The sequence below is a fragment of the Pagrus pagrus genome (assembly GCF_965226575.1).
Source record: "Pagrus pagrus genome assembly, chromosome: 16".
NCBI classification, from domain to species: domain Eukaryota; kingdom Metazoa; phylum Chordata; class Actinopteri; order Spariformes; family Sparidae; genus Pagrus; species Pagrus pagrus.
This window is the reverse complement of record NC_140200.1, coordinates 6,362,656-6,377,457: the sequence shown is the minus strand read 5'-3', so window position 1 is coordinate 6,377,457 and position 14,802 is coordinate 6,362,656. Positions and strand designations below refer to the sequence as shown.

General features: G+C 42.3%; 1 protein-coding gene across 1 annotated transcript; it reads left to right on the top strand.

Moving 5' to 3' along the window:
* The first annotated feature begins 13,697 nt into the window (after positions 1-13,697).
* On the top strand, positions 13,698-14,555 carry LOC311271612 (uncharacterized protein). Its single transcript, XM_084377365.1, has 4 exons — positions 13,698-13,765; positions 13,865-14,047; positions 14,158-14,213; positions 14,299-14,555. The coding sequence occupies exons 1-4, from the start codon at positions 13,713-13,715 to the stop codon at positions 14,385-14,387; spliced, it is 381 nt and encodes a 126-aa protein (XP_084233491.1). The 5' UTR covers positions 13,698-13,712; the 3' UTR covers positions 14,388-14,555.
* The last annotated feature ends 247 nt before the right edge of the window (positions 14,556-14,802 follow it).

Below are 14,802 nucleotides of genomic sequence, written 5' to 3'. Positions count from 1 at the left end.
CAAAATCTTCATTGTAGCTGCTAAGCTAAAGCACGTACCCCGTGTCAAGTGGTTGCACGAGCTGGACTGGGTGTCGAGGTTTTAAATACTGCATTTTCAAATTAATTTGGGATCTCCGGAGACTTATATTACACCAGATGAGCCATTTTGTTTTGTTTTCTTTACGTTTAAAACAAGTCCCCATCTACTTCAGTTGTTCAGGAGAATGCTGCAACGCTGTTTTTGCTGTGAAGCTCCAGAAACTTTTTTGAACATTTTCATTTTTAGGTGAATTTATCCTTTAAACTGCACTGTATGTAATTTCTGCTCCTCTTGCAGCGTGAAGTTTACACATCAGCATCATCTGGAAAACAGAAGCTGGAGTCAATATTGCATCAAGGTTATTGCAGCAGCTGATTACTGCAGGACTTCTTTCTCCAGCGTGGACAAAAGGAGCCACATTCATATAAAAGGTCCTCTACCGAGCCGTACCCCGTCTCCAGTATCGCACCGGAGTCAGGGCTGTTTGTTAATGAAAGTCAACATCATGGAAAAGAAGACGAAGATAGATTTGATGATGTCACCGGTCACATTTCATTGATGGTGCTTTGCCGTTACAGTATAACATAAAGCAGCATACCAACACATACTGTAGGTTCAGGATTGTTATAACTGCTGGCTGATTTGACGAGAGCACCGTGTCAGCAAACAGTAAAACATACTGACATAAGCAAAGCAACGAACTTTGGGAGATTTTAGTCGGGGTGCTGAGACAGCTGTTTTGGGAGCTTAAGTGGTGACAAGTCTTTCCCCAGCGCTGCCTATTATGTGTAATTCAATGCTTTATAAATCATTTCATTAAGCAAATATAAAAAGGTTCACAAACGTAATTTGCAACTTTGCAATAAACAATTGCTTAAAGGCCATATTAATAACATTTGTGTGTGGACAAATCATTTTTTAAGAACAGCCTGATTCATCTGCAGAGCCTGTAGAAAGGTGCAGAATGAAAGCATCTCTTTCCTTTTAAAACATTATTGTGATTGAGAGAAGAGTAGGACCCAAATGCAGCAACAGGATTCAGGAACTCAAAGCGAGCTTTATTCAACAAAAGCTGAATGATACAAAAAAACAAAAAACAAGAATCAAGGAAAACCAAAACTGAGTCAAAAGGACAAAAACACAGAGTAGCAACAAAAGAGCTTAAACAAAGGAAACAAACAAACAAAACAAAACAAACAAAAGCAAAGGACAAATCAAAGAAAACACAAGGAACAAAAAAAACTAGTGCGTACTGGAGGTCAAACGGAGAAACACTAGATAAGGAGAAAACGTAACGATCTCACTAATACTATGCACACACACACTAACGAGGAGATGGGGTGCAGGTGGAGTGGGTCGGGCGAAGGACAGGTGAGAGAAAGGAACGGAAAAATACTGCAACCTCTGTTCTGTGGTCTGGCTATAGAGTCTGGTCCTACCTATCTGTGAACATCTACAGTGCTACACTAGCCCTCGCCGCATCACAACCACAATTATTTTCTCCTAGATGCTGTAGTGCCATGAGCAGATATTAGAGAGTAAGTAGAGAGAAATACGTTGTAAAACCAATCGCACTGAACATGAAAGCATCTGGCATTGAATATAATCCAAGGTTCTGACGACACAGCCAACATGAACCCTCCTGCTTAGTTGCCTTATTATCTTTTTTCTTTTTCAGCCAGTGCTGAGCAGATGCTTGAGGCACGGCTACATCTGAGTAGCACTACACATGTAACAACCTCCATTACACCAGGTCGGGGTTAAGGCTACGTGTGTTGTTGTTTCCACGCACGCAGCAACAATCTCAGTTTCATCTTACATCCAGGGGCTTTTTCAGTCTATCTCTGTTTGGAAGTTTGGAAAAGAGACATTTTTCATCGAGCAGACCCATGTTTGTGTCAACACCAAATCCACTACCTTGCCTATGTTACTGACATTGCAGGTGCCACTTGTGAAAGAGCTCTAAGTAGACACTTTTCCCATCCGTGAATCTGCCTCTAGTTACCTCCTCGTTACGACACGCTGTCCTATTCAACACGGCTCCCCTCTTTCACTCCCATTTTATGCAATTTCTGACTCCGGCATTCACTCCCATTCAGTTCCGTCTCCTCTTTCTCCTGCCGCCGGCGCCATTCATGATGCCTCATGTGTACATGTGTAACCATGGTGACTGGCAAATAGAGCTGCGCGGCGTCATTCACGTTTTTGTGGTAGACTTGTTATTTGTGAAAATGTGCTTGGGGAAAAGGCCGTCCGTGCACAGCCCTTTTTATGTACCTGTTCTGCTCTGGCTGTATTTTTAAATAAATACTTTTGACGAAGCTCTGACTTTCCGATTCCTTTTGGTTTGAAAACATGTCATTTTAGTAATTGTTCAATCATCCAGCATCAGAAATAAGACCAGTATAACGTGGCGTATTAAAAAGCTCTGTGCTTATCGTCCTCGAGCCCCACGCCCACTCAGTCTCATTCAGTTTGCATGTTTTCAAAAGCATGCTAAGCTATCACATTAGCCATTTTGAAACTATATCTCCAATGCCCACAGTGCATACGGTGTGTTCAAAGAACATAGGGAATAGTTTTTTCGGATTTGATGAAAGCATCCAGATAAACTGTCTGAGAAGTCTGCTGATGAGCTACCTGCAGTATGATGTCTGGTCTTTGATGCATCCCTTCTGTGCAGGTACAAAATCTTCCTCCTATTACTGTCATGAGTTTCATCCATTACAGTGATGGCCTGCTCTGAAACATGAGCGTCTGCACGGTTGGAAAGCTGATGAGCTGAGGTTCAGCCTTTTATCAGAGATATTTTAAGGTTTTAGGCATCGGAGCAGTGAAGGGAATCACGGCTCTTTGATTGCAAGCCGGGTCTTGTGGCTCTGTTACTTTCCAAGAGCTGCTCATCGTTCCTCGGCGCTGGATTTTGTCTGCGAAATAATCACTGGGATAATGATAGGGTGAGGCTCGGATCAGACTCAAAATTAGACATCCCACCAATATAATTGATTCGTCACGTGTGGACAGAATTAAGCACTAAATTACCCTCATCGCCAGACGTAATGTCAATGATCCGATGGCGTATTCCTTTGAATTTACCTTCTGTATGAACATGTTATGTGAAGTCGTCTTGCATTGAGTGCAATTAGTGCAACACTTAATGTTCGAACTGTTCATGTGAAGGTGACTGGATTGTTGAGGCCAGCTCTCACCAAGTGCAGCTCGGTTCCTTTTGTCTGTGCCGAGGAAGCGTGGAAATGAATCGGATCGTTCGTGAGCGTAACGTCAGCGCTCTGCAGAACGACGCTGCTTGTGCATCCACGGCCACGCTTGGCTGTGTAACCCCTTGATCCCATTGGACACGTCTCTCTTACCTGGCGTGCGTGACGCCGTTTTATTCCGTCCTCCGCGTGGCTTCGTATCCCGCTGTGTTTCAGAAGCGTCACGCCTGCCTGACATTGTTGGCTATCTTGTGATTATCTTGTCATTTTCCCTTGCTTCTGCTGTGTCCGTTTGAAGAGTGTTTCTCCTTAATATTTCTGACTTTGTTTTGCTGTGTATAGATCGCCTCTGCGGAGGGCGTTTTATTTTGAAAATTGATTGGATCCACCATGCCAGCGTGCTGTCTGGCTTCCTGTCTGGCTTTATCTGCTCCGTGCAGCTTGACGCAGATGCGGCCCGCTTCTGTCAAAAAGAGACTTATAGCCTGTTAGAAGTCCATCTGCAGCCGCACCAGATCTCTTGAAGCTCTCATGAATCTTCACTGTGCGCTTGCCTGAGTGCAGATGATCGGCTTTTGGGGGTTAGGGACGGGATATGTGTCATACCACCGCCATCTCTAGCCAGACTTTTCTATTTAAAATGCTTTAAGCGGTTTGTCTCCTCTCTGGCTTAGCATATTGCAGGCTAAAAATTGCGAGTTAGTTTTGCAGGTAGTCTACTGTATTTGGTCATAAATCAAAGTATTAGACAACTAAAGTGTTGATGACAGCACGAGACAAAGAGTTAAATGCTACTACGGTTATTAAAATTCACGAGGGACATGAATGTCTGAGCCAAATTTCACAGAAATACTTCCAACCAGAAATCTCCTTTTCAATCTGTATTGATCGCAGCTGTCGCTCACGTAAGCACGCATATATTTGACCTGTAGGTGGCACTGTCTTCAAGAGATAAACACACACACACGCAGCCACACTCACCTTGTTTTCTAGTTTGTGCATCGCACAATTGAATCCTCGATCCTCAGGCTTGTGATACCAGCCTGATTACTGAAAAAATAATAATTATAGGCTTTATGTCCAGTTGACATGTTGCTGATTGCAAAGGACTCACTTGAGATTGCTGCCGGTACCACAGATGTAATTGATTTGCCTCGGACCTGCAAACATCAGGTTTAGGCTTGTGGGTCGGTATATCAATTTATCAAACTCAGGCGTCTGTGCAGGCTTCCCAGGCTTGAAACCTCCCTCTGCTACGCCACCTTTTACAGCCACCTGATGTGACTCCTCTGTGCTGCCATGCATCCGAGGCATCGGGGTTTTCTCCCTCATTTAAGCTCCATGTCTGACAGGGGGCCCTCCCTTCACTCATCATCTGTCGCCCCCAATGAAGTTCATGCGATCGCAGGCAAACCGGCCCATTGCTATCGAGGCTGATTAAAACAGCATCAAAGTCTCGGCCTCTGCCGTTAAATACATCACATGTCAGCTTATATGAGAGTATTGAATAATAAGCCAAGCTTAAACACCCTTTCCTCAATCTAAGATGCAAAATGCATCCTTACCAACAGCATCCTCTGTCGGAAACATAATCTCCCTGAGTCCAACCCAATTAATTGCTCCTTTTAAAAGTTTGGAGCTAGTTTGTATTCTGAGGCCATTCATTAGCTGGATCCAGTGGTTTGGAAACACTCTTCTTTTGATTGTTTCTGTTTGATTCCTACCAAGCAGGGCCTGTAATCAAAAGAGATACAGACAGAGGAGAGATAATGATACCAATTTATTTTTTTCCCTAAACAATAATGACTTGTGTATGTATGCACATAATTCGACATTTATATTTACAGATATATTATCTGGAAAGTATTGAAAAGTATTTCACCCAGACCGAGTGCTACTGTCAACAAGGCAACAACATTAAATAAGTTCCTTGTTTCCCCTGCGGCATGCAAATAACCCATCATCAAAACTTTATCCACTGGGACGACGAAGCTGGAAGCTGCCTGTCATCGTAGAGAGCTGAAGACACGCTGGAGCTGCTCACGAACTGTTGAATCTGTAGCAACACACTGAAATATCCACTAAGACCTTATTCCAATCCTCCTTTTATCTTCGTGTGTTGCTGCAGTGAGTTTATATAATACAGTGTTAAATCTGACATCACTGTCGTTGAGCGGCGTGCCACCGGCCCAGGTTCATTTTCCATGTTAGAGAGATAACCGCGTTCACACAGTGACAATATCCCGTTACACATATTTTTGCCGACCAACATCAAAGCAGCATTATCTCCCCGTTGACCCGCCGACTGACCTGCTCTGTTAACGGGTTTATGCCGGAGAAAGTGCTGAGTGGCCTTTTCCTACAAATGGGATTTCCTTATCTGTAGTCTGAGAGTATTCTGTCAGCAGCAATAGATGACTCTCTCCGGTTCGCTCTCTAATTCATTTTCCGGGGCTTTCTCTTTGCCTCACATTCTTCCTCTCTGACAGGTGAGATAGATAAAGAAGCGGTGCGAGCCGGTTGTTTTCTGACGACTTCGTGCGAACGCGACGCGATGCGACGAGCCATCCGCCGAGCTCTTAAAAAGCAAAGTTGGACACAGAAAAGAGGATTAGAGAGAGCGTCCAAATTTGATTTAATAATTAAAAATTGATACACACTTTCAATTATTTAACATGCAAATGAGGAAGATAATTTTTAATTTTTAAATTCTAGAAGAGCCTCTGCAGTGCTATCAGCCCCACTGATTTATGCCTGTATGCTAATCTGCTGTGTTTATAATCTAACATTTGCATTCGGAAAGAATTACGCTTATCGAGTACCACACACACACACACACACACACACACACACACACACACACAGACACTGCTACTGGCTTCAGTGTGGTGGTCTGTCGGTGTAGCCTCTGGGCCTCGCGCCAGCGCAGCACCATCTCATTATCTCCAGTTACACAAATGCTGTGGAACTAGTGAGAAAAGTGCAATTCATTGCAACAGTTGTAAATGACGGGTGAAGTCGGGACACGCTCTGCACAAACACCAGCAGCCGGCACAGGATGGCAGAGTGGATGGCAATGCAAGCTGGCCATACTTTTTTTGCTTTCTCAGAACATGGTGCACATTTGCATTTGCAATCTATCTGTTTTGGGAGATATCCTTCTGAAAGAGAGCAAAGGGTAGACTGCAGGTCTGAGGTTTTATTTTTCCAATTCAGATGACAGGAAACCTTTAGGATGGATCAAACATATTGCACCATAAAAAAATAATAAGAAAAACCTCCAGACCATTCTTACTCTGAACACGTCAAATACAGCAGCCTAGTCAGCTGTCTTATGCTTCAAAGTTTGACTCTGTAGCTCCCCTCGAGCCTGGTAGTATAAAGAGTAGGGAGCAGGAGAAATGTAAGGGTTGTAGATAAGCTTTAGCAGCAATATTTAAGAATCTAGTTAAAAACATTACAAATCATTTAGCATCAACAGAATGTAAAGAAGTAAAGTTTATGACCCTGTGACGTCTATTAATTGTGTTGCATTGAAGTAAGCATGCTAACCAGCTTTCCTCGGCCCATCTGGCTCTAAAGCCCCTGTGCTAGTGGTGTGAACGTCAACTCCCATCTGGTGCCCGAGCTCACAGTCTGGACCACTTAGCTGCAAGGCTAACTGAGCTAACCTGACCTTTATTTTGAAACTCTAACCGGACATTGCGAGTAGTTTCTATGCTTAACTGGACCGCAGAGCCCTTCACATGCAAAACTGTGGCGAGGGGAGAGCTTCATATGTTGAAGCTCAATGCTGCTGTAAGCATTGAAGTTGTTTAAGCTAACTTCCTGTCCGTTTTGCAGCCAGCAATCCCCTCCCTCCTCTCCATTCATGACCAGACAGGACCGCCTCTTTACGGAGTTCTCTGTCCTGACTGGATAAAGCAGGCAGGGATACCAGAAGATGTCAAACACTCTAGTGACTCTACTGCTATTTAACACTGCTCTTAATTGAATTATATCACTTATAACAGCTTCAAGGCCACTGGCCAAGCGGCCATATTTGACGAGTTGTGAGTGAAAACATGTTGACAAAGGATATGTCCTTGTTTTCAGATCCAGGAGGAAAAAAAAACCGTATGTGGTCATGAATGAACAAAGAGCGCGTTAATAGTCTGGATGATTTGGTTCTTCCCTCACTCATGTCCTTGGCAGTATTGCAGTTAATCATGTTGACACTCCTCTCGCTGCCCAGGTAGAAGCAGACAAGAGCCCCCTTCGCTAAAGTTGCCGGTCAAGGTCATTAGTGAGTCATTACGGCCTCCTCCTCGCACATTTTTCTCCTCTTTAATGATGCGTGCATACAGCTGCCAGCAGACAGAGAGAGAAGAGTGAAAAATCATCCGTCCCTTTTCCTGACCTCCTCCCGTGCTCTCGCTCCTTTACCTCCCCGTCTCCACCCATCCGTTAACGCCAGCCCAACTCTCCCTCTTTGCTCTGTGATGTTGACTGGGCGCAATCTCTCTCCTCTCCTCCTTGACATTGATTCCAGTGATTTAAATCCTCCAGCTCGTGACACAAATTACCTGTAATTTACAGCCACTCCTCCATTTCACTCATAATATGCTCCAGTGAGAATTCAATGTTCCTTCTGTCTCTTTCTTCCTGTTTTTTTCCCCCTTTGTTCTCGTCTCTCTGTCTCTCTCTTTCAGTCCCCTTGTGCTCACACCTTTACTGCATGGCGATTTATAGCCTCCACTGTTCCCTTTTAGCAAAGAGAAAAGCCTTTTGCAAGCGCAGGGCAACGCCTTTCCTTTTGAATCGGCGGCCTGGATGTAAAGCTGGGAAAGTCAAGTTTCTGTCGCGCCGCTTAAATAGACAAAGGCCGGATCCATCGATACTCTGCAAACGATAATGATGGCATACATCACAAGAAAGGCCTATTTTACAGTAATGCATGGGGTATTTGTTCGTCCTGTGGATTGAAAAACTCTCTAAATTGATAAGGTTCTCCTCAAGGACTCTTCAACAGGAGAGGAAGAGACAAAATGTATTCACTTGGCACTCGCAGAGGGATACTGTCAAGGTTTTTTTTTTTTTTTTATCATCCTTTCTCTGTCATTCTTCTGAAAAGTTAAAAGCAATTGGCCGGTTGATTCAACTTGTGACAGCATAAATCCTGTCTATTGTCCCCCCCCCCCCCCAAGGAGAAAATTTGAGTCCATCAAAAAGCATCACATCAGATGCATTTTCTCCGCCTCTCAAAATAGGAGCTCTCTTGGAAAAAAGGGGGGGGAGTTGGACTGTGTCACAAACCAGTGAGTGGAAAATGTCCTTTGTCATTTTAGTGTCTGCAGGTAGAAGCCTTGCAGATATGGCACTTCAAGAATGGAGGTCCCAATCACCTCTGAAATGGAATTACAGAGCACTTCACAGCTCAGTGGCATTTGAACGCTTTCAGCAATATGGTGCGGAGGGGAGGAGACAGCTAGAAAATGATACACTCAGACTATAGACGCAGAGAAGCCCTCCTGTTCTTTGTATATAACCCTCTATTCTCTGTCTGTTTTTCTTCTTGCGTTTTCATCTCTCTTTCACCAAATTGCGATATCTCTTCCCCGGATTGTGACTGACACCTCTTGAACCTCAAAGTTGTGTGGATGGTGCACCGAGGGTGTCGAATACAGATATTATGGGGAAAAAAAACGAGATAGAGAAACTGACGTGATGGAGACATGTTTGTCTAGACGACCGTTGTAAAATAAACTTGCCTTGTCAGAAACTTTTGAGGCAACTGAACAATGTCTCCGCTGGTTCCTTTGACTGATAGAATAACTGTAAATATTGTCAAGGCAGTGGCAGTTCTCAGGCCTTCAAATACTGATTAAAAAGAAAGTATAACTCCTCAGAGGTAAAAAAAAAAAAAAAAAACAACTTACAGTGCCGAGACTCAGCAAAGCTGGTCAGGTGTGATCAAAGATGAGCAGGAGATAAGAGAAATGGCTCAGGTGAAGGAAGTATCCAGACGTGGAGGGATACGCTGAATGTAACGGCTCCATTTAAATGATAATGAAAGTGGGAAATGTGCCGGGAGAATTTGGCACAATCACATTAAAGTCGTAGGAAACAAACCGCTTTGCATTTCTATTTTCGTTCTGTGTTGACCTGCAATTTCCTGCCAGAGAACATAAAGAAGAAAAAAGACAAAAGAGGCTGCATCACATCTGTATTCAGTCAATGCAGACCTTATTTAAGGCAATAAAGAAACTGTAAGAGCAAAACACTAAAAGATTTCCCTCATTAAAGTTTCATCAAGGTGATATCTTTTGTTATGCTTCGTATTTTTTCTAATTTTCTTATTCCTTTTCATTAAGTTGTTGGTGTGTTTTTTCCCTATAAAAGTAGTTTTGCCTTATTAAGATTGATTTGATGTATGGTTAGGAGCATAAAAGTGATGAAATGCCTCAAATCAATAGCTGGCAGAGCTGCACTTTTATTGTACTTAAAATATGGCAGCAATACTACAGATCACGATTTCATCTTTTTACGTCCGACAACTCAAATAGCTTTTTGCTTGAATAGTGGTTGATTAAACTGCTGATGTGTTTTGTGTGTCTGTGTGTGCACAATTATAACTGGCTTTAGCCAACTTTAGCCTCAAGAAGCACCCAGCAGTCCTCTGTCCTCGATTAAATGACCCAATCACCAGCAAAGACTTTGGAGATTTTGATGTTTTTATAGTTTACATTTATTTATGTTGCAACTTTATGTCTCTTTAGGTTGAATTCCCTATTGTATTTTGTGATAACAATGTACTTATGGTCTGGTTAGGTTGAGGTGTAAAAAACATTTAGTTGGAGTTAGGAAAATATCATTTTTGGACTAAAAATACCTGAAATGTCCTGACTTCTCAACAAAAATATATATTTGTTCTCATCACAAACATGGCTGGAAACTGCACCACCATCCCCTCCACCTCCCGATATGAAAGTCCGGTCATAAACATGTAAGGTGAACGTATTACGACAAGTTTAGTAGAAATGTCAATAGTTTTAACCAAACAGTTGTGCAAATGTTTTTATGTTCATGCACAAGGAAGTAAAGTGCAATTATTTACAGGCGCCTTGGGTCTAGGTTTTTCTTTAGAAAGAAAGTAACCCAACAAGTGTATGTTTTTCTCAATATTTAAGATTGAATATATCTATTAAACCTATTAGGGATGGGATGATATGGAAATGTCATGTCACAATTATCTTGTCCAACATAATTGCAATTCACGATCTTATCTCAATAATCATCAAAATATCATAACACTTTTATAGAAAACAAATCACAGAGGACACTTTTTTAATTGTTTTGACTGAAAAACACTTAATAAGTAAACATAAATCACAAGGTCTTCCTGCACAAATAAAGGATAAATAAACCGCGGTAACCTCACCTCCCTGTCATTTTTGTTTTGTCTGGAATGGTATTTACACACATCTGATTTCACTTGTTTTTGATATATTGTGCAAGCCTTGCCTTCAGCAACAGTCAAGGGCTTAGGCAATTCAAAATTAATCAGGACACCAATATAGGACTGTACGTCAGCGAGCTAGACAGCTATTTTGTTTTGAGGATATTCATGATTAAACTTTAATAAATAAATTGCACGCTGGGACTGAGTGAATGGATGGATTACTCGAGGTAGACTAGACTAGATTTAACAGGTTGTCTAGAAATTATACTACAACGGAAACACTGTCAAAGTTTTTGGCTTATTTTTGTTTCTCTTAGTGCTAATGTCCATAATACACAAATATACAGAAACAGTGCCATCCAATGTGTGTGTGAATGTGTGTGTGTGCTTTGTGATGACATACATCCTTATAATTACACACTGGTCCCCTGACAGAGCATACTGCAGAGGCCTCAGCATCCCAGAGACTGAGGTTTGATCTAAAGATACAGTTCAATTGACTTATACTTAGTTCAAATAACCTGATAACACTAAAAAATTGTTTAAATTTAGTGTTTATCTTTCATCTGAGGCTGGTGAGAGAGAGAAAGTCAGCTGAACGGTTGCCCCCGGTAAAATCAAAGCGCTTCATAATGTTTTCTCACACATATTAGAGGCAGGTCTGAGCTGATTATTTGTTCCTGTGAGCAGTTGGACAAGCAACATCTCTCAAGTTGAAAAATTACTTCATCCAAAGGATTCAAAGAAGACGACTGTCGATCAAGTACTGTAATACAGGTAAGTCTAACTTTCAGAGCTCCAGATGTCCTGTCATTGACAACCAGAGTTGGAAAGAAGATAGAGATCTGTTCAGTCATCTCAGTCATCCCTGACTGTTTCTTGAATATTTTACTGCCTTCAAGCTCAAAAAGAGAATCAAGTGTTCATGTAAAGTTAACCAAAGTGAAGCTTACATTTAAAAACTTGATACTGAACATTAACACTTAGTGGAAAGGCACATCCAAATTAGTGTTTTTACAAGCACTGTTGGTGACGGGATGGAAACCACTGGATGGTAGTGAAAATAATGAACTATACACAATCTGGAGAAGATCTGAAACACTGTTATGTCCTTTGAAAGGGATTAAATGGAACGGAAGTTCCCTTGTCTTGTTTTCACCCATTTTGTTTCAGCTTTCTGAGAAGAAAAATGGAGTTCGAACTCCCCAAGAAATATAAGTTTTTGAAAGTTTTGGGAGAAGGTCTCTTTGGAAAGGTGCTGGAATGTGAGGACCTTGCTAAGTTACCAGTTAGGGATAGACCAATTTTCTGCCTCTCTGTATCTCTAGACATTACTCTATGGTCTCCCTCGGTATCCTGCCCACAACATAGTTAATTCATCACTATTTACACGTCACAAGTAAAAGCCTATAAACACTGAATAATTTGTAGTAACTTAATTTATCAAATAAATGTGGTACAGAGTAGCAGAAAAGGTTAATTCTCATATTCTGACATATAAATCGATCCCTATTACCACCAGTAGGGAATTAAAAAGTGACAAATAAAGTAGGGAAGGAAAAAAAACAATACATCCATTGGGTTAGGATTAGGATAGTCCTTCGTTCAAACTGATGAAAATGCTCTAAATTGACATTAGCTATGATGTTATTAGCCCTAGCATCTTGACCAAATGAGAAAGGAGTTGCATGTTGCATGTCTTGATGTGACGCTGTGTTTTATTTACAGATGTGGTCTATTGTTAAACTCTTTGGTCAGCCGGCGGACCATCTTCTTAATAATGGGAAAAGGACAAAGCAGTATTTCAAGAGAACTGACACCAATAGCTGGAAGCTCAAGGTACCACAATGAACCCTCTCTTACTTTTCCAAGTTATTTAATCTTTTCCAGACTTTCCTCTAATTAAGATAACGTGTTTACAATTCACAACAGTTATTCATTTAGATTTATTAAGAATACAAGAATAACACTGCATTGAACCTTCTTTTAAGGTGCGTTCACACCGGACCTTTTATTTTTGTCGCTGGCGACAAGTTTACATATTAAGTTAATGCAAACGAGCGACTGAGCGATTAATCGCTCAGGCGAAATGTCGCTGGGGCTCTGAGCGACAGCGTCCGAGCGACGGAGCGAAAAAACGCTCTGTCGCTCGAGTTGAGAAACCCCAACTCTCTGGCCGTCAGTCGCTTGTCGCTCAGCGCTGACTGGCTGCCGTAATCTATATGTAGGCCTAATTATGACAACTACTGAAACCATGTAAACGTAATACAACTCCACCGGTCCGGAAGCGCAAAGCCGGCTTTACGTTGACACACACAAACACACCCACACACACACCGGAGACAAATGGCCAGGCGCTCTGGGATGGAGCGCCTGTAGTTGGTGTCCAACCGGGCAATTCCTGCCTCCGATTCTCGCCAACAGCTCGTCAAACTGGGCCGTTGTCAGCCGCGTATACCGTTGAAAACGGGAAGAAATGAGCGCCTCCGAGCGACGTGAAATTCACTGGAATCGCTTGAATGACGTTATCAGAGCGATCTGTTGAATTGTGCCGACGAGCGACTGCAGCTGAGCAACCGAGCGATTTTTTTGGAGCGACATGAGCGACAGCGACAAAAATAAAAGGTCCGGTGTGAACGCACCTTTAGACACCTGTGGAGTATTTTGGACGTACCCCTAAAACGAACTACGGAGACTTAAGAAATATTCTGGATGATTTCAAAAAGGCAAGTACTAAGTAACTTATATTATAACTATGATTGATTTTCTTTTTATGTAACATAACGATGACTTGGCTGATCATGGATTTGACCATTGTTTCTGTAACTAGTTGCGCCTGGAGCAAAGGAACAAAGCTGAGGCTGTAGAGCGGGACCAATGTATCAAGCTCCTGAAGGCCATGTTGAAACTGGACCCAAAGGAGAGGATCACTCCCAGTGAAGTCCTCAAACATCCGTTCATTACCCAAAACTTTGACTTTGAGCAGTAATGATGCTTCAGGATCTGCTAAACAGAAACCATCAAGAAGGACTATGGTTTGTCCTGCAGCAGCCCCACCCAGCCCGCAATCAGACAGCAACTCTTGGTGAGATCATTTTTTCTGATCCTAAAACTTCAGGTTGAGTTCTCTTTTCTGATGTCAGAACAAAAACAGGAATATTAACCCGACTGTGTGTGTGTTTAGTTTCAAGACTCCCGGGACTTTGACCTTTAAGTGCGAGCCTCCTGCCACTGCTATGACGGATGATTACGCTGCCGACATTCAACCAGACCACCGCAGATCATTTCACACAAACAAACCATCACGTATGATTGGGGTTCAGCCTGCGACAGCTGAGAACACATTGGTGTTGGAAGATGAGGAGAGGTGAGATAACTTCCTCTGGTCCTAAAACTTAATCCACAGGTTCAAGCGATTAATATCTTTTAAGATGTCTGTCAAATACAGGGACTGATTGTGTTTCTGTGTGTGTTCAGTTTGCAGTCCAAAGTGGAAGTCCCTCCAAGGGACACTCAAGACTCCACTGCATGTGGTAAGAAAAAAATCACGTCAGCTTGAGGGTGAATTGTTGTGCATTTGGAGGACAGTTGAGGTATTTAACTTCCCTTGATTTTCAGATGAGATCAGGACCAAGAAGAAGAAGAGCCATGCCAGTCGCTTCTGGTGTTGGATGACGAAGACCTTCTCGTGTGACCTGCAAAATTAGGACGTGATGGGTGAAGGTTCATCCATGTGGTGTATCTGCACCACCTTTTTGCAAACTTTTCACCATATCTGTCTCAGCCACTCCGCCCCCATCACTTGTTTCTGCACTATGTGACTTCAGTGCGTAGGATCACAGCCTTACATACATGTTTACTTCAACATATAAGTTTTCAACACATATTATTGCTATGACTGTAATGTGTTTTGTTTGTATGTAATGGCAAGTTCACCCATGTTTTTGTTATTCCTGTGGATCCTCCAGAATGTGTGAGTGAGTGATCCCCACAGGTGGTGATCAAAAAGTTGTTCCCATCCCAAATGGAAACCAGTTCACTTGGAAGTGAATGTGTGAATGTGTGAATGTGTGCATGTGTGCGTGTGTGTGTGCTCTCTAAGTGAAAAGGAAAATATCAGAG

What these genes read in the sequence shown, in the direction of transcription:
- LOC311271612 (XM_084377365.1), top strand. Translation starts at nt 13,713, where the DNA reads ATGGTTTGTCCTGCAGCAGCCCCACCCAGCCCGCAATCAGACAGCAAC. An exon ending in CAATCAGACAGCAACTCTTG is followed by an intron (nt 13,766 to 13,864) that starts GTGAGATCATTT and finishes GTGTGTGTTTAG; the next exon opens with TTTCAAGACTCCCGGGACTT. An exon ending in TCAAGACTCCACTGCATGTG is followed by an intron (nt 14,214 to 14,298) that starts GTAAGAAAAAAA and finishes CTTGATTTTCAG; the next exon opens with ATGAGATCAGGACCAAGAAG.